Consider the following 28,000-nt stretch of genomic DNA (forward strand, 5'->3'; position numbering starts at 1 on the left):
ACATGTTTTTTTTTCACCCTCCCTGACTAGAGTCTATCTGTGAGGAAGTTGAGGATCCACTGACACAGTGAATGAGTCAATGAGACCTAAAACCTTCAACCTGGTGAAAAGCTTTGAGGGAATTATTGTGTTAAATGCTGAACTGTAGTCCATGGACAGCATCCAAGCATAATTCCCTCTGCCAGTGTCCAGGTGACTCAGGGATGTGTGGAGCATCGTCTGAGAAACGATCAGTCAGCTGTATGTTGCTGAAGGAAAAAATACTGGTCTAGACCTAATATCTATTATTTTCAAGATGTCTAAAGACACACTCCCACCTCTGTCACACTGCAGGGAAACAAAACAACCTTTTTGAATTAAGAACTTTATGGTCAAAGTTCTCAAATGGCTTTTAGCTTGATTCACATCCGGTGACTGAGGAGTAGTAGGTCTAAGTGCATTAAGATGAAGTCAGTGGCTTTCAGGTCACGATAACAGCTCATGCAGAAGACTGTGCTGTTGGTCTTTACCCACCTGTCACAAGTTTTATCAGTGCACATACTCTCAAATATTCTGGGTGGATGTTGGATGCTATAAAAGGAGGAAGAAAATTGAGTTTCTGGATTAAAATGTTTTCATATTATTTACAAAGTGACAGTGACAGTCACAAGGAGAGAGAAAAAAAGTCCATAAGAAGAAATCATCAGACTTGCACAGACTACACCAAAAACAAGATTTAACAAGAACTGCACCAATACAACTGTGGATTGTTTCCCCCATATTTTTTTCTTGAAGAAAATTTCTTTAATCCAGATTTAGTACTTTTTGTCACACTTACAACAACAACAACAATAATATTGTTACACTACTATATAACACTATTGCTTCTATTATTTGCTCCTTTATTTAAACAATGAGATCAAGTTCTCTTAGTCAAAAGAGACCTGTGCACAAAAAATACAAAAATTGAGAAAAAGAGCCAGATAACAAAATGACACATTATAACACACACAAACTCTGGAATATTCCTTCCAGATAAAACCTTTAAAGTGTAATCAGAGGATGCAACTGCATATTCCTTTACGTTTTTCATAAGTACAATTAAATTAACACAAGAAAGAATTTAGTATTGTATTTTTACAATGTGCTAGTAATAAACAGAAAAAAAAACTAGTCCTCCCTCCCGCCAGACGTTTCTGCGCAGTGACGTCATAGCCAGAGAAGATGGCGGCTGTGCTGAAGGCGGAAGGTAAAGGAGCTTTAAACAGATTGTTTTACCTCCGAACTCTGTGCTGCTCTCGACTAGCTCGCTCTGTTTTATACGGTATATCTGGAAAGGAGCCACCGCTGGCTGGCTCGGTGTAGCGTGCTGTGACCGGCAGGTGAAGCCCTGCAGCTGGGCTCCGGGACTGCTTTAATCACCGCGGAGGCGAGCCTGTTACCAGCAGCTAGCCGAGCTCCGCCGGTGGAGTTAGACGGCTAGCAGAGCAGCTAACACCCAAACATCCGCACTCGCATCTGAGTTCCCCTCCGAGTGTAGATCATGAGGGCTTGAATAAATGCAGCGCTGCGTTAAAACCTGTTGTTGTCTGGGTAACTGTGCTAATTGTTAACGCAAAGGCGTGAAACGTTAGCTTTGACCAGCCAGCTGCAGCTGAGCTCCCGCGGGCGGGGTGCTGTGCTCTGCGAGGCGGCCATAGCACCCATGAGAATCCGGGGTCTGAGCCCGGCCTGTGGAGACCGAGCCTGTGTGGGAGGAGGATGGATCCTCTACACAAGAGGCTCAGCGTCATCTGTTATCTGTGAACCTGCCTCAGTGAGCGTCTTGATGATTAGAGCTAAATCAGATATCGATCAAGTGACAGCTGGCATGTTTTCTGTGTGTGTGTGTGTGTGTGTGTGTGTGTGTGTGTGTGTGTGTGTGACAGCAGGTGATGTTTGGGTTTTATTCACGAATTAATCAAAGAAGTCATTCTGTGGGTTAATCATCACACACTCACACCGTGAAGCTGTTGTTATGTAACTAAACACACACAAACACACTCCTATCCCAACACACACCCACTTTACACGCTCTCCATGTAAAGTGGGTGCAAATTCAGCTGTTGCTAGGCAACAGGGAGCTATTGAAGAAGTGCGTGGCTGTCTGTGTGTTTGTGTGGAGCTGGTCAGTTGAGATATCAGATGTGTGTGTTTGCAGCTCTTGTTTGTCATTGATCACACTGATGACCTGTTCTGTGTGTGTGTAGCGGGGCAGTGCAGGCCGCCTTGCCTTGTGTGAGACTCATCCTGCATGGACTCGTCACCATGAGCAACAAGGAGATGGTTTCCCCGGAGACAGGTCAGTCCCATCCACCTGCACACAGACAGTGACTGCATGGTGTCGCGTTTGTGTGTCCATCAGATCAATGAGTTCTTCTTTAACGGATTTCTGATTTCCTGCCAGGCCTCACGAGCTGCTGTGTTTGGTGCTGTGTGTCTTACTGTCGGTGTAGCTGGTTGTGTCTTTCATTGTGAGTCAGAGGATCAATATGTCACTTCTTCTTGCAGTTGAAGTGTTTTAGCTCTTTCTGTCTTCTCGTGTATTTGTTTGTGACTGTTTGTCCAGCTGGACCGCCTCTTAAACTTCGCTGTCCTTCTTTTATTATTTATGCTGTTTCTTTGTTATTGTGTCGCTTTTGATATTTGTTGTTATTTATCTTTTTTTTTAATATAAAACTATTAAATAAATCTAAGATAACGTGTGTTTATTCTTATTTATTTAACCGGTTTTGTATTATTAGGGTTTTTGGTTCTATCTCGGGTATATTATTACTGAACTGTATATTTTAATATTACTGGACCTAGTTTTATTTCAAATAAACGAATTTTATTTTATTACTGATATTTTATTACTATTATTGTTAGTAGTAGTTATAAATTATGCTATATTACTTTTACTTCTACCCCTTTCCTTCAAATCTGTTCTAAAAAGGTTTATTTTTATTGAAGTGAAAAAATGAAAAAATAATTATAAAAAACAAATATTTCAAGTTTAACATTTTTTATTTATTATTATTAATATAAGTTGGATACTTTTTTAAGCTTGTTGTCCACATTAGCTCTTTAGATATTGTTTAAATTTCATTTTCGTGTTGTATTACTTTCATTTTGTTTTTATATATTTACTGTTTAGTTTACTTGATCATTTTAACTTTATGTAAAAAAAATTGTTAAAAAAATTAAATCATGATTAAACAAAATCATTTCATAGCGTTTATTCATGTTTTAATTCATTTTAAAATGTTTAGATATTATACAATTTGTAATAATTATTATTATATGTATATTAATATGTAGTTTTTTTAAATAATAATAACAAACATCTAGCCGTTCTCTTCAGAGCAACGGCTAGATGTTTGTTTTGGGTTTTTTCAACTAGCTGAAAGAAAAAACGTCATTAGTCGGTTAAAAGATTTATTTTTGTTTAATTAATGTTAGTGTTGCTAGTGTTAGCAACACTAACACTAGCAGTGTTAGTGTTGCTATGACGATGTAATGGCGCCCCCTGTGACCTTTGCTCTCTGATGGAAAGCTGTAAATAAGGGAGGTGGACAGTAAGAAGCCGTTTTGTTGGTGTTCTGTGGTTTTTCTGCTCTGTTCGCGTATGAAATGACTCAGTGAAAGGCTGATCGCAGGTCCTGTACTACAGGACGGTATGAAAACAAGAGTGCAGACATATTAATCTGATGAAATCAAAGGATGAACCTGCTGGAGGGCAGATGTTAGGAAGCTCCTCTGAGGGAACATTAGAGACGCTTTGGTTGCCGAGGCGTCTGCAGCTGTTTAATTTTACCTGTTTTAAGTCTTTACCAAAGTTTGACTGCAGCTCACAGCGGTACGTCGTGTAGGATTTCATCGTGTGTAATCTGTTTCAGCTACCAGTGACATGGAGATGCTTCAGTCAGATAACGCCCTGCAGACTCACTGTGGTCTGATGATGCTTGCTGCTGTAGAGCTCTGTTGTGTCAGCTGTGTCTCAGTAAACCAAACAGAAGAAGTCAGTGCTGCTCTGACTCAGTGACCTCATCCACTAAACTCTGTTTCAGTGTTTCTGAATGCTTTCCTACTTTTAGACTCAGTGACAGTCTGACTTTTTCCTCTCGATGAAATGAATGAGCTCCTGGGTGCTTCGGTAACATATATCGGAACAAGTGTCCCAGTTTCCTGCAGTACATCAGAGATATAGTGGGTCCCCGTGTATCTTTACTGGTGGAGGAGGGGTGGGGTTTGTGAGATCTTCAAGCTCGGCTCCTCTGTTAGACCTGAGAGTTTGTGGGTCAAGATTAGCAAAATAATAAAGTACAAAAGAAAAAGAAAGAAAGATGGAGGCAGGCTGGAAAAACGGTTAAGTCTCTAATTGAACTTGTTTATATTGTAAAGCCAGTGATGGTGCATGAAGCCCCTGACAGGACATTTTCATACCTTTAACTCGTTGAACTTTGGCACGCAGTCATCCACACGGACCCCCGCGCCCAGCTACACCTGAGTTCGGCGGCTTTTTGCTGCTCGCTGTGGTCAAACTGAGGTTGCACACGTTGCCAACTCAGACGCGTCTATTTTTAGTCTCAGTTGTGAGTGAAACGCTGGCTCTGCCCAGCTGCGATTGGTGGAACGTGTCCACTGTCTGACACTTTGTTTTTCTGTTCATCAGTCCTGGGTCATTTTGTCCTTCATGTCATATCCTGTAAAAACCTCTAAAAAAGTGTTTGTTTGTTTTTACCTAAAATGTGACTGTTTTCCGCCGTCTTTGCTGAGATCCTGAGATATTCAGAGATTAATGTTCAGGATTCGGGCCTTTGATCGGTGCTTCTTCCACATCGCATCATCTACCTCCACCTCTTCCTATCCCAGCATGCTCCTCTGTTACACCAACGCTCTTCATGTCCTCCTTCATCCTTGAACCTCCTCTGAGCTCTTCCTCTGTTCCTCCTGCCTGGCAGCTCCACCTTCATCCTCCACTCTCCTCTGCACATGCTCAGACCTTCTCAGCCTCTCTGACTGAGCTGTCCCTGTGATGGACTCATTTCTAATCGTGTCCTCTCTCACTGAGGGTGATGATGATGAGAATTTGAGGTGTTTGTCCACATCAGAACCAGCAGAACCACTAACTGTGTGTGTGTGTGTGTGTGTGTGTGTGTGTGTGTGTGTGTGTGTGTGTGTGTGTGTGTGTGTGTGTGTGTGTGTGTGTGTGTGTGTGTGCAGAGAACAAAGGACAGAGGAAGGTGTTTCTTCCCAACAAGCTGCTCGAGTGTCTCCCTCGCTCGTCCAGCCTGCCTAATGAGCGGCTCAGGTGGAACACTAATGAGGTGAGTTCTCGTGTGATTCTCGTTTCCTGTTTGACGCAACCGGTGGAGGCAGGAAGTGACATCACACGGAGGATATTATCATTATCACTGTTTAGAACAACAGACCGAGGTAGGATCAGAGAAGCAGGTTAAGAATGAAAGCAGAGTTTCAAACGTTAAAGGTAAGCTGTTCTATTACCCACGTTCGTGTCCTCCATCACTGCTGTTATCATCACTTTTAAGTGAGGACTTTCGGGGCAGGCTCAGAGGTGCGATCCCTTTAAAACTGGTGTTTACTTGCGACTTTCCCCGCAACCCTCCCTGCCCCAGAAAGACAGTCAGAGAGCCCTTGGGCCTCCACCCACTGTGAGCGTAGGTGACTGCATCAGGTCGGACATGCACGTCAATACAATGGTAACAATAGCAGAGGGGCCGTTCTTTAAATGTGAGGCAGAAACCGTCAGTTTGAGGAACTAAAACCTGCACAGGCCTCGCTGCTCTGAGTGTTTCTGCTCTGATAAATATGAAACAGAAACTCAAGAAGTCCCGTTATTTATTCAGTCTGCACACGCCACACTGTCTAAACCTGATGAGCCCGTTACAGTTGACAGTTCCCGCCGTCACCATCTGTGGGGTTTTCTGAGTTTGAAAGGAAGATTTGGCGTCAGCGTCACAGATGTGGCTGATTGTTTTATTTTACATAATTATAACTCGGATATTCTGGTCATTCTAACTAACAACTAACTGCTGCTCAGTCCGATGTTTTACTGGGACATTGAAAGCCTCCTGAAGTTTTCGGGGTCACTAAACGATATGACAGAAAACGTTTTCTTGAGCGTCAGCAGAAAACGTTTCGTCCTGTATGTCGACTGTAACGCTGTTTTTACGAGCAGTTCACTCTGAGCTCTACGTGTGATTTGAAATCATGTAAATCGTCTTTGTTTCTGCAGGAAATCGCTTCCTACCTGATATCCTTCGACAGACATGACGAGTGGCTCTCCTGCACCCTCAAAACCAGGTACAGACCCAGAGCACACCTGTCATACACAAACAGCTGAGGGCCTCTGTCCTGTTGGATTTTATTGATTGATTGATCGGTTTGTGTGTCAGGCCGAAGAACGGCAGCATCATCCTGTACAACAGGAAGAAGGTGAAGTACAGAAAGGACGGATACTGCTGGAAGAAAAGGAAGGATGGAAAGACGACGAGAGAAGACCACATGAAGCTGAAGGTCCAGGGCATGGAGGTCTGCAGCACGTGCACACACACACCTGAGCACAGCTGCTCCCCCTGCAGGACGCACAGTGTCACAGCACAGCAGAAGGAATACTGTTTGTGAGATTATTGTGGGAGGAAATAAGATGCATTTGCTGCCCTGAACATTATCTCTATGAATAAAGACGAAGCTCGTGTCCACATCCTGTTTTAGATCAGGCAGTTAGTCCAGGCTGCAGCAGCGACACAGCGTCTGCTCTTATTTTGAAAGGATCGTGCTGTTCTATTAGCGAGTGTTGAGGCTGACCCCTGCTAAACTATGCTGGTCTCTGGGTTTCAGTGCCTGTATGGTTGCTACGTCCATTCCTCCATCGTGCCAACATTCCACAGACGATGCTACTGGCTGCTGCAGGTCAGAATAAACACCCCGTCACACACACATTAACACACACCACGCTGCCACTGGTTTGCAGCCAGTTTTCCAAGTGGTGTTGATTCAGCGCTTACAAGGAACCATATAGAAAGAAGTTGTCCTCAGCTTGTTTACGGGTTCCTTTTATTTACTGCAGTGTGTGAGCGACTGCAGGCTTAAACATCATTAAGATTAAGCAACACTGAGATTAAATGTTGGTGTTTCCACTGACAAAGTTCAGAGCTTGACTTTACTCCTGAAGTATGAAGTTGAGTTCCCTAGTTTATTGATAGATGCAGTTTATTCTTTGAGTTTAGTTCCCAAATTTATTTACTGTTTTTAATTTAAAAGTAAAGTTTAGGATTTAGTCTCAGACTGGTTCACCAGTTATGGTACTGAGTTTAGCTCAGAGTTTAGTTCCATGTTTTTCCATCGTTTTCAAATTTTAGTCTCTCCTGGGGTTTAGTTCCTTACTCAGAGTTTAGTTCCCAATCTGTAATTTAGTTACAAAGTTTAATCTAGTATTAGTTCCAACCTGTTACCAAACTTGTTTCGTTCCAAATTTAGTTGTAAAATTTAGTTCCCAGTGATTTAGTTCTTACCTTAAGACCATGGTTTGTAGTTCCCAAACTGAACTTTTGGTTCCCAAGTGCAGACACAAAATAATAGAAAATATAGACCTAAAATAGTATTAATCAGTGTGTTTCTGTGCGACAGAACCCAGACATCGTGCTGGTCCACTACCTGAACGTGCCATCCCTGGAGGATTCTGGGAAATGCAGTCCACTGCTTTGCGCGGTGGCCGACCGCCATGACAGCGTGCGCTGGAGCCGAGACGACCTGCTGAGCCAGCTGAGGCCCATGTGTATGCACGAACACCTAACTGCATGTGTTTGCCACATTGTGTGGATGCAGAGTGTGTATGTTTTGTAGTACTAATGTGTAGTTTTACTGCGTTTCAGTCCACAGTATGAAGTGTTCAGTTGGTGCGGGAGATTTCAGTATTGAGGAGTTGGTTCAGCAAATCCTGGACCGACAAAGAACCAAACCACAGCCGCGCACACACACCTGCCTGTGTAACACTGCCCAGGGTGAGCCCTGAACACCTTCACTGTGACATCGCTATGACATCACAGAGTGAAACTAACCGCCCAGCCCTGTTTATCTCTGAGCACAGTGTCATCCGGAGTGAACATTCCCCACCGATGTAACAGCACCAAGCATCGCATCATCTCCCCGAAACTCCCGCCCTCTTCCTGTAGGCCATCCGCCTCGCCAGTGTCCTCTGAGCTGGGGGAGGTGGGGAGAGGAGGAGCGGGAGGAGAAGCCAAACTGCCTCACCTTCAGGCTCAGACCAGCCCGGTCTCATCTCCCTGCCCCTCGTCCACGTAAGTCATCCGCACAGGAAAAAGGGAAGTTATCGGTCGAACTGTGAACGTTCCTGCTCGAGTCCTTTTGGTTTGGTGGTTCGTTTTAAGCGAGATAGCCCAAAAACTACTAAACTGAATTTCACGAGCAAAGAAAAAGCCATAAAGCACTTCAATTAAAATAGTTAAAAAATTGGCTTTGTTGGAGGATCTGTAATTCTCGTTATTGTCCTTTTGAACTGTTTGATCCCGAGAGAAAAGCGTTTTATTTTAAAGCAGCTCTGCCTCAGATTCACACTGACTCTGCAGAGAACACATATGGACTCACTGATTGTGAAATTCATGAACAATTTGTGCCAGAAAGTTGTCAGAGGGTATTGATCATGAGCTCGTTTCCTGATTGATCGATTAGTCCTGTTTGTTTCCCACAGCTCCTCCTCCTCCCCGCCTCAATCCCACCGAGCTGCTGTCACCATGAGTAACAACGGTAACGGTTTCTACGGAGACCGCCATGGCAACCTGACGACGGTGGCACTGCCACAGAACGCAGTCATTGTCATGGCGACTGCTGCCATAACAGGAGAGGGAGGAGGGGGCGGCGTGGCGAGAGCGGAGGAGGCGGGTTTGCGGAGGAGCCTGTCATTCACCGGCTCTGGGCAGTTGCTGCTTTCCCCGGCCCTCCCTCCCCCAGGCATCAAGCCCACCTCCCCTTCCCCTCCAACTTCCTCCTCCTCACCTGCCCCCCCTTCCCTCCCCCCGCCTCCTGTGCAGGCACCAGGCGTGACCACCCTCTCACTCACTCTTCTGCCCTCCCCGGTTATTGGAGGCCTTCTCTTAACCCCGTCTTCCTCCAACACATCCACCTCCCTCTGCTCCCCACCACCTCCTGCTGCCGCTGTCTCCCCACCCTCTCCCCCCTCCTCCCCCTCACCCCCGCCGCCGCCTCCCCCATCCCTTCCCCCTGCCTTTGATCCTGACTCGTTCCTCAACTCCCCCAAACAAGGCCAGACGTACGGCGGCCCTGTTCCTCCTCCCTCCTCCTCGTCCACCCCCACCTCTGTCATGTGCACCACCTCCTCCCCCTTCTCTCCCCCCTCCCTCGCTCTCTCCCTGTCCCCCACCTCCACCCCTCCATCCTCTGTTTCCCCTCCTTCCTCACTGTCCTCCCTCTCATCTTCCTGTGAAGTGGACAGGAGAGACTCAGTCCTCCCTCTTTCTGCCTCTCCTTCCTCCTCCTCCTCCTCTTCTCCCCAAGTTCAGTCTACAATGCCCCCCTCCCTCTCCCTATCACTGTCTCCCACGTCCACTGTGGCCCCGCCCCTGCTGCCGCTCTGCTTGGAGCTCGGAGCTCTGGGGGAGTCTGAGGCAGTGAGGGAGGATGCAGAAGAAGAGGTGAAGGACAGGAGGGGGGAAGATGATGATGATGAAGGAAGTGCTCCTCCCTCTAAACTCGCTCTCCTGCAGGTGAGGATGTGCTCGATCTATTTCTTTTTAAAAAGTGTCTTTTAGTGGGGGACTATTTCCTGTAGCAGAAGCTTGTGACCCTCCTCCTACATCAACACCCTTTTTATTTCTCTGCCTTCCAGACAAACCATGCCTCCTCCAGCTTGGCACCACGGCAACAGACCATTAGCAGTTCTGCCTCCCTGCTCCTGGTGTGTCAGAGTGCAGCGACCCAGGCCTGCCAGCCGGCCAATCAGACTTACCGACAGGCTGGCGAGCATCAGCATCCGTTAAACCCCGGGCAACACTCCAATCACCTGTGTATACCTGAGGCCCCAACCCCCGCTCAGACATCCCGTCAGCCCTTGTTGCTGCAGCAGCAGTCTTCAATATTTGCCAACAGTGACGCTAACATGGACTCCACACCTGCTGCTGTTGCCATGGATACTGCTATCCAGGTGAAAGAGGAGAGCAGGCGGGGTTCCGACTCTGAGGACACCTGCATGAACACTCAGCTGGAGGAGGAGGCGGAGCCCTGCGAGCGGGGAGGGGAGGAGCTTGACATCTCCTTTGACAGTCAGTTTCCTGACCTCATCTCTGACCTCATGACAGAGGAGGCCAATCCTGTTGCGGCTCATTGCGCTGCCGTCTCCGCCGTGCCAAGCCCTGCCGTGTTTCCGGCAGGAGTCCGCTACGTCGTTCCTCCCCAGCCCTCCCCTTCCTCCTCCTTTCTCCCTTTTCCTCACCCGCTGCCCGCCTCCTCCACACGCCTCGCTTCCATCACAGACTTCTCCCCGGAGTGGTCGTACCCCGAGGTAATCAGTCGCCAATAAATCCGCTTCACAGTCGAGCAATCAGTCAATAGAAAATCAGTCAGAAAGTTTACAGTGAAGGAAGTGGAGTCCAGTGATCGGGACATTGATCAGACGAGTCAGTGATTGATGCTCTGAGCTTCTTTCACAGGCAGGGTGGAGTTCAGCTGCTCGTCCACAAGAGGGCAGCAGAGTCCAGCAGCTGATTCAGATCAGTCTCTACCTTCACTGTCGTCATTGTTATTATTTATCGTCAGTGAGGTTTTATTGATTTAACTGGGTAAAAGTTAGAAGATTGAACCTGATGTCCATAAAACGACATGATGCATCGATGCAGCCGACTGGGATTGGCCTGTTCACTATGGTCAGACCCTCCTGCTGCTTCTTGTGGTGTTGGACATTTGTACAGGCCACGTCGTACATTTATCACAGAAGTACAAATCGCACATCATAAGCCGCCCCCAGAGAGCGAGCTCAGGAATTCAAGGCTCCCTCGTGGCATGATGATTTCTTTGTGTTCTTACTCGTCTCTCAATTGAAAAATGTTTTTTGTTTCGTTCTTTCTAACTGAGGGAAAGCTGGCACAACATGACCAATTTAAGACGACACAGCTACAAGATGCAGTGACCCAGAGTCTCCATTTCAAATTGGGTAGAAAGGGAGGACTTCAAACTATAGATTTTAAATTGTGTCGATAGGCCGCGTAAAACCAGTTACGATTAAAAAATGGCGACGGAAAGCGGGCGAGTGGAAGAAAGAGAGAGAGTGAGTTTTCATATTCGAGACATTAGTGACGTTTAGTGTTTGGAGGCTGTAGTTAGTGTGTTGTGTTTTGTGTGTCAGTTATACTGCTGAATGTCACATTTGCTCCACAAAAGCCACCAAAGGCAGATTCCAGTGGAAACGCTTCTACTCGGATTTAACATTTTTTTGTCTGAATTTAGATCAATTGTGATACTATAGTGTGTAAAAATGAAAAAATAACTCCAATTTCAGATATTTGAGGTTGTGCTGAAAATAGTGATACCAGACAAGGCAAGATAAATAGTTTTTAAAGGTGAAATATAGAGGTAAAATCAAAAGTAGTCAAAAACGGCCAGTTATACCCTGGACCCAGAGGCTTAATTAAATATTTCTAAGAGGGAGACTCAAGAGAAATGTGATGAATTGAAGGGGGACAGTACGGTGGGTTTGGTGGTGCGAGGAGCTCAGATGATTATGTCCCGACAGGTGTATTTTGCTCATAGTGAAAGGTAAGGTCTCTCAGAAAAATTATGCGTAGATAATTGTAATAAAATATTAATTTTTAATATTTTTTTCATCGATGTTGTGTGTGTGTTTTTTTTTTCTAAATGCAAACTCTCTATGGGTTGCAAAAAACCCTGTATGTGATGGAGGGAACACAACTTTCAATTTATCCAAGATTCGACGCGACAAAAAAGATGGAAATTTTTGCAGGATGTAATCAAACAGATTGTCGTCGCCCTGCTGAGTTGGTGATGTGGGCACCCAAGTTTGTGAACGCGATAATTCAACAACGAAGTGATGTAGGATTTTGAAATCGTACCACGGGTGCTTCTACTAACAGGGGTAGCAAACTTTTAACATCCTCATCTTTAATAACGAACTTCTTCTTGTGTACTTTGATCAGTAAACGCGTCGATTGTTCTGTCTTTGGAGACGAAGTGTTGCGCAGAGTCAAATGTCAGGAAAGAGGTTGAAAAACTTATTGTCAGAATTACAGATGTGTCATCCTCACGTCACACAGTATAAAAGGATAAACTAACTGTGTGTTATTAAATACATAATAAATATTTTGTATTTAAATACATGTATGTAAAGGTGTTAAAGTGATGACTCATCAGTCATCGTTGTGTCCTCTGCAGGGCGGAGTAAAGGTGCTGATAACAGGGCCGTGGAGCGAGCCGTCGGGTCGGTATTCATGCGTGTTCGATCAGAGCACCGTCCCCGCCTCGCTGATCCAGCCAGGGGTGCTGCGCTGCTACTGTCCTGGTACACACAGATTTTCCTCTTCCAGCCTGACTATGCTGATTGAAATGGCGCGTGTGACCTGACAGACTCTCCCATCTCCTGTCTTTCAGCCCATGAGGCCGGCCTGGTCTGTCTGCAGGTCCTGGAGTCTGGAGGTTCGGTTTCGTCTTCGGTCCTGTTCGAGTACAGAGCGAGGAACGCCAGCTCTCTGCCCAGCTCTCAGCTCGACTGGCTCTCACTAGACGGTCAGATTTCCCTCTCTATGTCGCCACCTACACATGGCAAATAATTAACGTGGAAGTGGGCTGAAAGAGAATTTAGAGATCCTGATATTTCAGATTTTGTACTGCCAAAAAACAAAAAACAGATGATGCTTGATATGTTTGAATCTCAGGCATTACATGACAACCCCAACACAAGGCAGTATCAGTGAAATCAACCAATCAAAACCAAGCCTACAAAACATCGAAAAGTCAGTTCAGTCAAGTAAACTCTACCACACAAGCGGTTCAGAGGTCAGATACACTTCTTCAAAGCTCACTCCAACCTCAGAACCAAACTTTCACTCAGTTTAGGATGTTCCAAAATCCCAGTTTGTTCTTATGATCGTGAAGAACAGCCACAAACCCACAGAAACCAACACAGAAGGACAAAAAGCAAACAGAAGTCAAGTATCTGGAAGTATTCTGGAAGATTATCCACCAGGCGAAGTGTCCCATCAGAGGTTCACCTCCTTAATCTTACTTATGAGGCGAAACCAGCCAAAGTGTTAAAGATGTGAGGACCAACCAGTCTGTGGGCTACAGTATTTTTGTTGTTGGTGGTCCTTATACCGCAATGGAAACTGTTCCAATATATAAAGAGCGTCCAATTTGTTAAGCAATCACATCCTCCCTGCACACATGGTGTCATCACCATTACACTCCCTCCAGTTGGTTCTTTGGAGGACTGTACGGACGTCTGTCTGAATATGTAGTTTGTTCTTGGATGGAAAATGATGTAGTAGAAAAAAACTAGTAGTAGTAGAAGTTTTAAATAAATTGTATCAGCATTTTGGGTTCAGTGCCTCTGTACTGTAGTGGTTTACACATTCGTCTAACGTGTTCCTGAGTTCATGTTTGACTCATGCGGTCAGGAACAAATTGCCTGTTAATCAGAATGTTGATGGTTTGAAAGCATTTAAAGGCCAAAGTGCTGTATGAATATGAAGTGTAGTTAGAAGGTTTACAGTGGAGCAACTACTGTTCAGTGATCGGGATATTGATCAGACGAGTAGGTGATACTCTGAGCTGCTCTGCTAGAGTCAGTGTGGGCTTCAGCTGCTCGTCCACAAGAGGGCAGCAGAGTCCAACAGCTGATTCAGACCAGTCTCTACCTTCACTTTAGTCATTGTCATTATTTATCATCATACAGTGAACTTTTATTTTAACTTGGTCTTTTTTTCTGTAACTTTGCGTATGGCAAAGATTTTGTTTTATCCGGGTCGCAGAGGCAGCAGCCTAAGCAGAGAAGCCCAGACCTCCCTCTCCCCAGCCACCTCCTCTAGCTTATCCGGGGGAACACCAAGGCGTTCCCAGGCCAGCCGAGAGATATAATCTCACCAGCGTGTCCTGAGTCTGCCCTGGGCCTCCTCCCAGATATTCTAATATTTATTCCTAAATTCATTTACAGTCCTCACATCTGTCTGCTGCTGAAACCTTGTGGCAGTATAGGGATACTTCCTATTAGGAAGTCTTTCATCAGTGACAGTTGCTTATTATAATGATAATAATGGATTGGATTTATATAGCGCTTTTCAAGGCACCCAAAGCGCTTTACAACATCACTATTCATTCACTCTCACATTCATACACTGGTGGAGGCAAGCTACAGTTGTAGCCACAGCTGCCCTGGGGCAGACTGACAGAAGCGAGGCTGCCTTATCGCGCCATCGGCCCCTCTGGCCATCACCAGTAGGCGGTAGGTGAAGTGTCTTGCCCAAGGACACAACGACCAGGACAGAGAGCCCAGGGATTGAACCGGCGACCTTCCGGTTACAGATGCAATTCCCAACCCCCTGAGCCACAGTCGTTTTTGTTTGTATTAATTAACGCTGCACTCACCGCTGTACGCTGGCGTCCACCTCCTAAAGGTATAACTGCATGTTACGTTGATGCAGCTGACTGCAATAGTCTAATTTATATTGAGCCAGAAGTGACCAGGATGTCAGCTAATACTAGTTGCCTTAAAATCAGATCCATCCTAAATCAGCACTGAGTAACATTTAAATAAAGTCTTTGAATTGCACTCATTGAAATTAGAGCTTAGAATTCTTGGGCAGTACATTTAACCACACAGCAGTCATATTATTTGTCAGATTATTGGATTTAAAAAAAAAAAGGATCCCACAGCACAAGTTCTAGAGGCCCAGTACAGGTTTCCAATTAGCTGATGCGAGGCCTAGCAGACAGCTAGCAGCTACAGCAACCTGTCAGAGATCACGCCCCTAATAATGAATTATCATAACTTTAACACGTGGCATATTTAAAAAAAAAACACCCTCTGTACATTTGTAGAAGCAAACAAACAAGATGATATAATCTGAATAATAAGCAGAGGATCAGTAATAGAGCCTTGTGGAACTCCATTCTGAGTTTTGTTTTTCTCTGTGATCTGTCGGTTCCTGCATCCAGGAAAACTCAGATTTTTGTTTAAAATACTTCAGGTCAGACATTTAAAGGCTGTTAAATGTGTACTCCTGTTTTTCTGACACAGAGACATGCTGATTTCTGCTGTGAAGTTGGACTTTTTAACACTTACACACTTGGGGGGCCTCTGGTGGACATTAGTGGAACTGCAGCATCTTGTTTTCAGCTCGGTTGGTTGTTGTGGTCAGAGTGAGAGGGCAGCTGTCTGGCCTCAGCTGTCTGTCTGTCGAGGGTTTCCGTCTCACATTCAGGAATGTCACACAGTCAGTGGAGACACTCTATCAGCCTCCCCTCCCCGCCCCTCCCCTTCCCTCTTTGTGGGTTTCCCAGCATGCCTTTCTGCAGTGTTTGGACGTCCTGCCTGCTCTCTCTCTCTCTCTGATCCTCGTACCGCCGCTCAGTCTGCCTCCTCATGGCATGCGTGTCTTTGTGCGTTGCTGCACACATAAGGATCCCGTGTAGACTTGTCCTGTGACATCACAGCGTACCCAGCATGCTCCTCACCTGAAATCAGACGCCCACAGACAGACGATGGACACTCGGCAGCAGGATGGTGCCGGTAGGACCAACCTAAGAGAGTGTGTGTGGGTTTTTTTTTTTTTTTTTTAAATGTGATGGTTGTCATGGTTACATGGTTGCCACATAACCACGGCAACCACCCACAGTCATCAGAGAGGTAATTTTCTTTCTGTAAACTTGTATTGATTAGGTGTTTAATAACAGGAACAAACATGAGAGCTGCAGGTGGAAGTAACTGTTAAAAGTTTTAAAACTGAAGCCACATCTCTCACGTTGTGCGACGCGTAACGTGTAATTATTTTTGACCTTAAACCTAGAAAATGTTAACTTTAATGTGCTGTCTGTCATTCTCTGAGGAGAGAATCTGAATCATTGCTTCTTCCTTAAGCATTGATCATCTCATCATTTCTGTTTGGATTTTAAACTCGGCACTGTTCAGGTCCCCGTGGCCGCCGCCCCGGCTGAAGGAGTCCGAATCAGACGTCGTTTTCTTTGAGTTTGTGTCTCTTTGTAGGTGTTTTTGTTCGTTAGCAGACGAAGGTCGATCCAGAGAAACGGGTAAAATAATCACAGCAGCTGTTAGAAAGCAGGGAGTCCCCTGTGTGTAAGAGTGTGTGTGTTTGGGGGGGGGTCCAGGTCACAGGCTATATTAGGGACTCTGCTTTTATTTCCTTCACACACACTCGGTGTGCCAGGCGGCTGAGCGATTGAAGTCAGTCAGATAGTTTCCATGTGAGACATTGTGTGTGTGTGTGTGTGTGTGTGTGTGTCTGTGTGTGTGTGTGTGTGTGTGTGCGCGTGTGTGTGAGTGATAAAGAGGTGCTCTTTAAAAAGTTATTTAGGAGCAGCCTCATGGTTAGAGCTGTCAACACACACACAGTTTTCTGAGCTTCAGGACTCCGATGATTGACGGTTTGTCCTTCTGCTGTTGAATCTGCAGCAGTTTACCAGAGATAACCCTCGATACCGGTGCATCATGGGAAGTGTAGGACCCAGGGAGTTTTCTCACTCAGCAGCCCTGTTAGTAGCAACCCTGTGCAGTTTACGCTTCAGGAATAAGTGACGTCTGTTAGTGGAGACGACCTTTCAGAAATAAACCTATAAATATTGTAAAGTTTTGTTTCGCCATGCTAACGCCCTACAAAAAATCACCCCGCAGCGCTGCGTCAGTAACTATAGACGATGGATGACAGGGTTTCACCCTCCGTGTTCTCTTCCTGCAGATAATCAGTTCAGGATGTCCATTCTCGAGCGGCTGGAGCAGATGGAGCGCAGGATGGTGGAGATGGCCCGCGACAACAACCAACAGCAGCAACAACGGCAAAATCAACAGCAGCACGGCAGCCAGCTGGCCACGCCCCCTCCTCCTCCACCAGAGGACCACGAACAGGTGAGACTGCTGTTCTCCATCTGAACACCATTTGAAGTCACTTCATACCAAACTTTCCTGAAAGCGCTGCTTACCTACAATAAGTCACGATTGTGTTGGATTTCTGTCTCCGTGTGTTCACTCCTCTCAAAGCATGTCAACAAATACTCTTTTAAGAAGAGATTAAAATGTCAGTAAAGAGGTTTTGATCTCAGTGGGTGGACTGAGCTCTGAATGTAAACGCCTGCTGATCTTTGTTTACTCACATTCACCGAGAGTTAAGAGGTTCTTAATGAACTTCAGAACAAAGCCATCCAGTGCTTTACAGTTATTAATAATATCGGTGAAGGGAGCTCTGATGGTGGCGTAGAGAGGAGCACGATAATCATGGCGGGAAAAATTAAATGCACTTGTGACGTTGTGCAAAGCATTAGCAGATGACAATGATCCAATTCTGAGCACATTTTAAACAAAGAGAACCAAGATGAACACTTTAACACAGCTTCTTATGTTTGTTCCATGAACTGAGCTGACTGTAGGTCAGAGCGGACGCCGTGTTTATCATCGCTGAGCTCTTAGAAAGTGTTTAGCACCCAGCGTCTGCTATCACTGACGCAGGTGAGCAAACTGTCGAGGCTGACAGGGGGACATAGAGCTGCAGTGGGCGGTATCACAGCTAAGAGTGGTCTGGCTGGGAGAAATCATATAAGTGGGCCAAGGACAGAGCCCTGAGGAAGCCATGATTAAAATTAACAGCAGAGGAAATGGAGTGCATGTTAATGGATAACTAACAGCGACAATTTTTGTTTATCTAGCACCAAATCACAACAACAGCCACCCCTATAGTGTAAGGTATGGATGATGTCTTTGTAAGAAAGCTGTAAAACTGAACTGTAGGTAACAATTCAGTCTTGTGATGCCGTCTGTTCGTCAAAAAAAATAAAATTAAAAGTCGTTATTTTCACATCTTTCATTTGGTGCCCACACTCAGGTCATTCAAAGTAGCAACCTGGAGCCTGGAGCTAAACAACAACAATCAAAACCACCACGAAGTAACTGAAAAGTTACTTCACAGAGTAAAAGATGACAAATGAAGCTCGATTCTGAGAGCAGTAACAGTTCAGCTGAACTTTTAATTTGAAATTCACTAAGACTGAAACTTGGATGGATCCTCCTCTAAACTCATCAAACTGCAGCAGAGGCCTCGCGGCGAGCGCGTACAGCTGGATCCTGTGAAGAACAAACGGTGTGACCTCTGCTGAACCTCCCTCCGCCCCCTCGCCCTCCCTCTGATGTCATGGGAATTTGGCAGACGCCGCGGTCGAGTTAAAATAGCCTCGCTGTGACAGAGAGACACTTGACCTTAACTGAAACAATCTGCTGTTGTCTTGAGAAAGAAGAGCTGCTCAGGGAGGCCCCGTTAACTCTCTCGTGCCCGGGCTGTTACGCAGCTGTGCACATCTGTCAGTCAGCTGTGCACACACAGATGTTTGTGTGTGTCAACCCTCAGGCGTCAGCATGGTGCCACTTGGATTGAACTCTGCTGGCTTTTTCCACTGATCGAGAAAATTAAAAATCACATTGTCTGAGCAGCTGGACACAGCAACTAATCTACACTGAACTGTGCTAAAGGAGATTCACCAGCAACCTGAACTCCTAACGAGCAACATAAAGCGCAGCTTTAAGCCTTTAACAGGAGCTTTAATGCCTAAAGAGTAACTTGAAGAGCAACTTTCATCCAAAGGGTAACTTTGAAACATTAACAAAACCCTTAATCCTTTAAGCTTTAACAGCAACTTTATCGCTTAATGATCAGCTTTTATTCCTAACAGTCACTTTTTTTGTTTAAAAAGCAACTTTATTCCATGAGGAACAAATGAAAGAGCAGCTTTAAACCTTTAACAACAACTCAGCTCAAACAGCTGCTTTGAAACTAACTTCAGTCCTTAAAGAGCAAATTAAAGTTAACAGGCTTAAAGTGGATTAAACTGGAACTGGATTAAAGTCATCCTTTAACACTAATCCTTTATTGCTTAAAGAGCACCGTCAGTACTTTCTCGGACTACAGAAACTAAGGGTGGCTTGTGAAGAACAACACTCAACTTCAGCGGCAACTTGAATCCTTCAAAAACAAAATATATTACGCAAATAATATCTGCATAAAGTTAAAGAGCGATGCCTTAAAGATGAAATTCAAGGGCAGCTTCCATACCAAAAGAACAACTTTAAAAGCAACTCTAGCAACTTAAAGGCATTTATTTTTCCTTAAACCTTTCATAGAATGAGTCAGAGTAACTTATCCTCCAGGAGCGTCAGAAAGAGACCCAGTGTTTTAGCTCGATCGCGGCACTTTTGCAGACCTAGAGTCTTTGATTGCTGACCTGAGCGAACGTAATCAATCAGCCTGGAAACGTCACTTTGAATTAAAATAAAAATGTTGCGCGTAAACTGGAGACCGCAGAGTTTATTTACTGCGCGGGTTAGCGTGTGGTTAGCGCGGTGTTAGCATGGTGTTGGTGCTGCAGCTGTCCGAGAGCCTGATGGATGACTGACAGCTGGGTGGATCACAGAGACTCTCTCTCTCTCCCTTTCTGCCTTCAGTCATTTTTAGCCGCGCTTGTCCTCACAGAGAGGGGAGGGGGAGGTGTGCATGCCTGGGTGAGTCGCAGGGAAAACTGGAGGGGAGGGAGGAGGGTATGAATGTAATGTTTCCTACCAGCTGGAGGAGAAGGAGGTGATTTATAAACTATCAGTTATCAAGCTAAAGGAGCTCCCCTGTGATTGGTCTAAAGTGTCACATGACCCTGTGAAGTCAGGTAGCAGGTGAGGTCAGAGCAGGTTAAAAAGGGCAAAGCTGACATTAAGCTGTCTGATCTGTGTGTGTGTGTGTGTGTGTGTGTGTGTGTGTGTGTGTGTGTGTGTCAGTCCTCTCAGTGGTTCGAAAGGAGGATTGTGGGAGTGTGCGAGCGGATGATGAGGGGCGGTCGGTGGTCAGGGGGAGGAGGAGAGAGGCTTCATCACTCCGTTCGTCACCGTGGCATGACGCTGCTCCACCTGGCTGCTGCACAGGGATACACACACCTGATCCACACACTCATACACTGGAGGTAAACACACACACACACATTTTCCTGTTACTGCTGTTGTTTTTGCTTTGTTGACATTGTTGTTGCTGTTCACAGGAATGTAAACAGCGACAGTCTGGACCTGGAACAGGAAGTCGATCCTCTGAATGTCGACCACTTCTCCTGCACGCCGCTGGTAAATATACACACACAAACATCAGTGGCCAACGGGGTCAAAGTTCATTGTTCAATATTTCAAATTTGTACCAAGAAGAGGAACTTCTGCCTTAAAACACCAAGTTTGAACCCTAAAGAGCAGCTTGCATCCTGTTGTATTACTTGCTGTCGTATTGCTAACTGAGTTGCAACTAAAGGTCAACTTTCATTGTCCAGCAGTAACGCAGTGAGCGCCATATGAGGAATGTAAAAGACAACTTCAACACTAAAAGAGTGACTTTAGTTTTCAACAAATGTTGAAGAGCAATCCTTAATCAATACATGAATTAAAGCAAATCTATTCACTTTTTGGATAGAGACCATCTTCCATCCTCATAAATGGAAGTGTCAGAGTTGTCATGCCAACATCTGGTTGCTGCTTCCCTCACGTGTCACATGTATTCCAGATGTGGGCATGTGCGCTGGGCCATCAGAGGGCGGCAGAGCTCCTCTACAGCTGGAACAGTCTGGCTCTGGGCATCCCTGATTCTCTGGGACGCTTGCCTCTTGCCGTTGCTCGCTCCCGAGGACACACTCGCCTCGCCACGGCGCTGGAGGAGCTGCACATGCAGCGCACGCTCGCTAACGTGGTGTCCAGAGACGTGCACACGCCTCCAGCAGACACGCACACACCACAGCCACCACTGTCCCCTCTCTCCACCAGCCCAGATACAGGTACTGCTTACACCTGTTGCCCATCATGTGGCCTGAATCCATCTCTGTGATTGGCTGTAACAGTATGCACTCTTCCCAACAGGTCTGAGCTCCTCCAGCAGTCTCCCCTCCCCCAGTGACCCCTCCTCACCCTCCCCCAGCTCTGCTTACTCCAGTGGCCCCGCCCCCATGGAGACATCGCCCTCTTCCCCTTCGTCTCCTTCCTCCTCTTCCTCACTATCTGTCTCCCCTCCCTCCCCCTCCTCCCTCCCTCTGGAGTCCATGTGGGGGGAGGAGACAAACACCACTTTCAGCACAGGTAGCATTAGCGTTCATTTATTTGTAATTCGCTGATGTACCTGATGAGGTCACTGATCGTCAATTTCGATCTTGCAGGTTTGAACCCTGGTGGTTCCAGAGACTCCCCCCTTCACCTCATGGACTATGAGAACGTCTCTGCCAGTCACGCTCAGTCTTACATGCACACGGCGAGCAGGCGGCGGTCGCACGCCACACTGGAAGAGCAGCTGCTGAGCTACAGTGAGAATGCCGAGAACGAAGGCGAGGAAGAGGCGTATCTGGAGGAGGAGGTGCTGCAGGTACCAAAATATAGTCCTTAGTTTAGACCACACTCATTTTTTTAAATGTATTTAATGAAAAAAAATTCACTGTTGCTATGGTTACCATCCCCACACAACAGGTTGACATGGCAACGCTAGCAGAGCAAATCATCGAGGCAACCCCAGAGCGAATCAAACAGGAGGATTTCCCCAGGGGGGCGGAGTCACCGCTCCGAGAAAGGTGGGACAACCCGGCCATACAGGACACCTGGCTGGCTACATACCTGGAAACGGTCGACACCCACGCACACTCCCCGCCCAGGTAAGCTCCGCCCCAAAAGATGCCAGAAAAGTGTAACCATTAGAACCAAACGTTGTCATGAGAAGTGTGCACATGTGCTTGCAGGCGCGTGTGCCCCCCCTCACCACTCAGCGCTTTAGCCCTCCAGAGGCTCCGCCCTCCCTCTTCTGCAGCATGGGCAGAATTCCTCAACGCCTCAGCCAATGGAAAGATGGAGCGAGATTTCGCCCTGCTGACGCTGACAGACGGCGAGCAGAGGGAGCTTTACGAGGCCGCTAGAATCATCCAGAACGCCTTCAGGAGATACAAGGTGCACATGGCGTTATGGGAAGTGAGGGAGCGAGCAATATTAGGGATAAAGGTTTCCTTCTAGTGCAGGGCGAGCCGTAATCCACCTCTAAGTTTAGTCTGTGTGTCCAAGAACACAGTTCAGTCCCGTAATCTAGTCCGATCATTCACTTCCTTCTCCCCCAGCTGAATTTGGTCATCCTAGTCTAATTCTCCAAAGGTTTTTTAACAAGGGCTGAACTGTTAACAAAGCATTTGGACCCATTCAGCACCAAAAATGTCTTTCTGTATTCTCCACTGCTCTTTATCAAATTTGTGTCTGCTAACAAAGAAAGAAATGCCCTCCGTATCTCAAACATCCACCTCATATGTGCAGGATGTCTGCAGTCAGATAAGCATACCAGAGGAAATACATCCTTAAACTTCAGAGGTCACTCTTTCATACCATCCATCTGCTGTCATCTAGGTTTGGTTTGGCAGTTTATTCCCAGGAATCTTAGTGTTTTTTCTTTATTTTCAGGGTCGGAGGTTAAAGGAGCAGCAGGACATGGCTGCGGCCGTCATCCAGAGATGCTACCGGAAGTACAAACAGGTGTGTGTGTGCTGAGCTGTTTGAGTTTGTCTCGAGCTTCACTAACACTAAACTAACCTGCCATGTCTCTTTACCATCTCTCTCTCTCTCTTTCTCTGGCTAGCTAACATGGATAGCTCTGAAGGTAATATGGCTGACAGTAGACGTAGTGATGTGTAGTCAGTACATCGCCCTGTGTGTGTGTTGGTGTGTGGTTCACTGTTTAACGACCGCAGTAATGTATCCGTACTACCTCGAGCTCATGATGTCACTTTATTTTAGATCCAGTTTTCATTCGAGCTGGAACAGAGAGGCCCAAACCTGAAAAATTACATAAAATTGTTAAACTAGGGCTTCACTGTGCAGCAATAAAATACTCAAAGATAACAACTTTATTGTCAAGTGACAAAGAAAAAAAAAAATCACCTTTGACAGCGTAAAACAGCAAATATGTTCCCTTCTCTTTTAGTGGCAAAAGCAATGTAAGATAGTCCCAGCAAGTTATGTTCATCGAGATATTGAGTTCATAGCGGGATAAACTTTTACTATTACTGTGAAAGTAAAACTGAGATTAAGTTTATGCCCAACATGAACATCTTAAAAAACATTGTTAAACTCTGCTCAGAGGTTAAATGGGCGAAATGGAAAACCAAACGAGTGCTGTCAGCGTTAATCACGTTAAAATGATGTTAACGCCATAACCGCATTAATGCGGCAAATCTCCGTTAGCGAGCTGATGCTGACAGCACTGAGTAAAACAAAAAGAAAGTCAGATTTATAAAGAGTCCTGAACTGAGGTACGGTATTTGAGGTTCACCGGAGTGACGACATCAAACAGAAAACGGATGATGGATCATTTCTCCGTCAGTTTCTCTAAACACTGTTTCTTCTGTACGAACTCTAACACTCCGTTTGCCCCCTCAGTACGCTCTCTATAAGAAGATGACCCAGGCAGCCATCTTGATCCAGTCCAAGTTCAGGTCGTACTACGAGCAGAAGCGTTTCCAGCAGAGCCGGCGGGCCGCCGTCCTCATCCAGCAGTACTACCGCAGCTACAAGGAGTATGAGAGGCTCAAACAGGCACCAAGAGGCACCGCCTCCCACAACTCCAAGATCAAGTAAGACCTTATCACTCCTGAAACAAGCTAATAAACCTGGTCTGATCGCATGGAAACAAGATTCATTTCTGCCCACAAAAATAATGTAGCAATGACAGGTTAAGACGGTGTCTTCTTCCATACTCTTAAGTATAATAGTTTCCTAAAAGGAAAAAAAGTTTCATTCTGATTACAAATTGTTCCCTCAAGAAAACAAGGAAATTTTTATCTTTTCCCACAAGATAAAAATTTGTTCTCTCAACACAATAAACGAGTTTCTCCTTGTTCCTTCTGAATATGAATTTGTTCCTTCAAGAAATACAACTTAGCCCTTAAATAAATCATTCTTTAAAACAGGTTAATAACTTGTTCAGTCAAGATAACTTTTTCCTCCAAAAAGGTAATTTGTTCCCTCAGGATAAAAACTTGAGGGAACAAGTTGCTGTCTTCTTTCTGTCGTCTGCAGAAAAATAATTTGTTTTCCCACAACAAGATCATTTGTCCCATCATGATAATAACTTGCTCCTTTGGGATATTCACCGACGTGTTGAACATCTGGACATATGTTGTTAACTTGTTTCACACAAGAAAATAACTTTCAAAATCTTCTCTAAATATAATCACTTGTTCCCTCAAGTTTTTCTCGAAAAGATCAGTTGCTGTGCTGCCTTCATGTCAACAATGAAGCTTAATGTAAAAGTTCTCTTTAAATAAGCCTCTGCATCGAAACACAGATTTAGTTCCTCATTTTTAAGTAAGTCCCATTTATTAATGTAGCACTTTTTAAGAAGAGAATGTGCTACAAAGTGCTTTACAGGGAACTTAAGTTATGTTGTTTTTGTGTGATGCATTTTTAAGGCCATAAAAGTAAGAGTGAGGATTTTAAACTGATATCTGTAGCTAACCACAAGCCTTGCAGCAAGCCATTGCAACTAACAGTGGAGTGATATGTGAGACTTTGAGTGTGAGTTGAAAGCCTTGCAGTAACCCGTATCCGCTGCCATCAGAAGGTCATTTGTGACTTTAAGGAGAGCTGTTCCTGTGGAGTGTAACTTCCTGAAACCTGACTGAAAGTTATCAAGAATATTATGTGTCTCAAGTGCCTTACTTACTTTTTGTTTGTTTTTGTTTTAATATTTCTGTAATGATGGGAAGTTTCGAAATGGGTCTGTAGCTTGTCTGTGGTCTGTAGTTCTTAGCAGAGGTTGAATATCTGCTGTTCAGAGCGCCTGGGTAAAGAGCCGGAGAGCAGAGAATAATTGATCAAAGTGACCACAGAGGGCCCAATTTAAACTTTAAGATAAGGGTTTCGTTTGAGTTAGATAGATCTCTTAAGTTGTGAGGTTTAGAGACACACACTGATGACAGATTTTTTCTTTTCTCGTTGTCATTAAGGGGGTCGTTTCTGACAAAGAAACAGGACCAGGCAGCCCGCAAGATCATGAGGTTTCTGCGGCGCTGCAGACACAGGTAACAGGAGGAATTTTAAAATTATAATGATATTTTTTCTGCCAGCTCGAATTGAGTTTTAAATATATTTTTACAGGATCAAAGAGCTGAAACAGACGAGGGAGCTGGAGAGGAGAGGACTGACCACCTAAACCATTTCAACCTTTTTTCCTCTCCTCCAGCGGGGAGAGGGATGACGGCGGGAACGAGAAAGTTCAGCAGGTTTAGTTTGATGTATACAAAGAGAAAAACCAAACGAGGAAACGACAGATGGAGAGAAGGACAGTGACGGAGAGATGCCTTACCCCACGCCAACTCTATCTATCTACTGATCTATCTATCTATCGATCTATGTCTTCTCTCCTGTTGAATGTAGCTGTCTGTCTGCAGCTTGAAGCGCTCCGTTCGTAAGCAGCTCAGCCTCCGTGGGCTCGCTTCTTTGCCCTGAGCAGTGTCTTGTAGTGAGATTCTGGCGGTCTTTTCTTACTCCTCATCTGACAGGACAATCAGAGCTTTCAGTCTATATTTACAAACTGAAGATGATATCAGGAATTGATCTGATCAGTGAGTTCACTGACAGAAAAAAATGAACTGTTTTTGTAATAAAACAAATCAAGCTTTTTTTTAGTAAAAACAGAAAAAAAACAATCCTCAGATTAATTTCTGAGGATCCCTGTTAATATTGACCGCACTGCATTTGTTTACCTTTATATTTATTTATTGATTATTTTCAGTGCGGTGAATAAAAGCCTTCCTCACACTGCCAGATTGAAATTCATCCTCTATCGGGCGCTGCTTCCAACAGGTCTGCAGTTTGGTTTTTCCTTTCCATAACAATCAGCAGCAGATGAGTCAGAGACGTGAAGTTAAGGAAGAGCGCTTTGGTTTCACAAGGAAGCACACTGAGAAAGCTGCCTCCTGGGAGGCACAGCTCAGGGCACAGTGAGCCCACATCCAAGTGTTGTTCTTTTGTTTTTTGTCCCATAATTCACTGCTGTTTGTCATTTTGGGGGTTTTTTTTATATGAGGGATCGAAGGGACGTGTGAATGTTTGATTTCAGCTGCGGCACTTTTGAATGGAGCTCTGCTTCTTTTGAAATGTACATGATTCTATCAAAGCTACTTATAAATATATTTAAACACAGCCACATATAGAAACATATATACATATATATATTCTAGCGTTGGACTTTATAGATGCTCTGGATGTTTTTATTTATTACAGCATGAACTGTTCCTGTGAGTGAATGTGCGAGTGTGAGTTCTGCACAGACTGTGAGGTCGAGTCTTAATAATCCCACCCCCCAGGCGACGGAAGCTTTCCCCTACCCTGACCTCTGACCTCAGTCCGATGCTGATTTTTCTGTTTTAGTGAGAAGATCTGATCAGAAATCAGAGAATTAAACAGCTTGTTTATTGTTTACCTTAAGTACCTTAGAGATCTGGTTGTTGCTGCCTGATCTAAACCAGAAGCTTCATTTATTCTTCACATGTGCAAAAAGGGCTTCTTCCTGTTCCTGCCTTTCACAATAAAGGCTCTTAGTGTATCCACTTGCAGAAGATGGACATTGATAAAATGTAAAGCAGATTGTAGAAACAAAATCAAATTTTATTTTCAGGTTTATTAGATGCTAAACAGAGAACATGTTAATATATATGTTAATCAGTATTCATGTTAGATTTATTTGGCAGTTTTTAAGGATCCAAATCTCAGACAGAAGTCTGCTCCAGGTTTAGGGAATAAAAAGTAGTAGATTTGTGGAACACAGAGTCCGATGTGGGGAAGTAGAACTTGCAATAAGTACTGCCACCAAGGGAGTGGAGGGATTCAGATCACTTTATGAAAAAACTCCACAATTTCTCTGCTTCCTGTTTCGATGTCTTCTACTGCGCGACACCTGTCAATTAAAACAATGCAATGAGTGCTTCACTCATCAGGCACCTGGATAAGACTTAAAGGGCCCTCCATCCTTTATCTTCCATCTATCTGAATTCAGGCTGTGGTGGCAGGAGGCTCAGCAGGTAATCTGGATGTCCTTCCAGATGCTCAACAGTCTAGTTCCCCCCAGGATTCTCCTCCCAGTTGAGCGATAAACCTTTAAGTAAGATAGCAACACAGATGCAGGTAGTAAGATGTGTTTTCTTTGTAAGTTATTATTATAAATGGTACTTTGAACTTTTAAGCACAGCCGCTTCCATTTGATCAAATCCCACGTTATTCTTCCTCTGATGAGGTCAGAGGTCAGATGGAGCCCCTTTCTCTTCCATATTTTAATCTGTGCAGCATTTTATTTCAGGGCAACATTGAGGACAAAGTACTCTCCAAGTCCTGCTGTGTTTTTTAACGATGTGCTTTTGTTAGGCGGACACTGAAGCGCCCGAGCATGAGCTTTCATTACGAGTTGTTTGCTCTCAGTTTTTCTTCTTCAGCCATTGCAGTGAAGCTTTGCATGAGTTTGTATTGACTTGTTCTGCATTTTAAACCTTTAAGATGAAATCATTGTTGTATGACTCGGATGATTAAATCAACTGTTTGCTACTCGTCTCTGTTGTTTGATTCCTTATTTTGATAAGTGAACCAAAGAGGGGAAAGCCCAAATATATTTGTGATTTTCTTCACCCTTTTGTGTATTTCTGTATTAATGTTTAAATTAGATCCTAAAAGCTTTTAAAACAA

General features: G+C 44.9%; 1 protein-coding gene across 3 annotated transcripts; it reads left to right on the plus strand.

Annotated features, from left to right (window-relative positions):
* Positions 1 to 1,163: 1,163 nt before the first annotated feature.
* Positions 1,164 to 27,868, plus strand: camta2 (calmodulin binding transcription activator 2). Of its 3 annotated transcripts, none has more exons than XM_085443716.1 (26): positions 1,164 to 1,228; positions 2,229 to 2,320; positions 5,224 to 5,327; positions 6,257 to 6,324; positions 6,417 to 6,552; positions 6,862 to 6,933; positions 7,651 to 7,798; positions 7,896 to 8,024; positions 8,111 to 8,321; positions 8,732 to 9,764; positions 9,887 to 10,558; positions 12,442 to 12,568; positions 12,658 to 12,792; positions 16,977 to 17,143; positions 20,048 to 20,229; positions 20,305 to 20,383; positions 20,811 to 21,078; positions 21,161 to 21,376; positions 21,454 to 21,656; positions 21,758 to 21,939; positions 22,024 to 22,228; positions 22,727 to 22,798; positions 22,902 to 22,922; positions 23,702 to 23,895; positions 25,270 to 25,344; positions 25,421 to 27,868. In XM_085443716.1, exons 2-26 carry the CDS (start codon positions 2,287 to 2,289, stop codon positions 25,473 to 25,475), a joined length of 4,788 nt encoding a protein of 1,595 aa, XP_085299842.1. In that variant the 5' UTR covers positions 1,164 to 1,228; positions 2,229 to 2,286; the 3' UTR covers positions 25,476 to 27,868. The 3 variants fall into 3 exon arrangements, with proteins under 3 accessions (XP_085299842.1, XP_085299858.1, XP_085299849.1); XM_085443723.1 differs by lacking the exon at positions 1,164 to 1,228 and adding an exon at positions 1,246 to 1,795; XM_085443732.1 differs by lacking the exon at positions 22,902 to 22,922.
* Positions 27,869 to 28,000: the final 132 nt, after the last annotated feature.

This window comes from Copadichromis virginalis, linkage group LG3 (assembly GCF_057382275.1).
Source record: "Copadichromis virginalis isolate Kocher_CV1m ecotype Utaka linkage group LG3, C_Virginalis_male_GT1.1, whole genome shotgun sequence".
In the NCBI taxonomy this organism is placed as follows: domain Eukaryota; kingdom Metazoa; phylum Chordata; class Actinopteri; order Cichliformes; family Cichlidae; genus Copadichromis; species Copadichromis virginalis.

Coding starts and splice junctions, on each gene's coding strand:
- camta2 (XM_085443716.1), top strand. CDS start 2,287: ATGAGCAACAAGGAGATGGTTTCCCCGGAGACAG. Junction 21,079..21,160: donor CTCCACCAGCCCAGATACAG/GTACTGCTTACA, acceptor TCTTCCCAACAG/GTCTGAGCTCCTCCAGCAGT. Junction 21,657..21,757: donor TGGAGGAGGAGGTGCTGCAG/GTACCAAAATAT, acceptor CCCACACAACAG/GTTGACATGGCAACGCTAGC.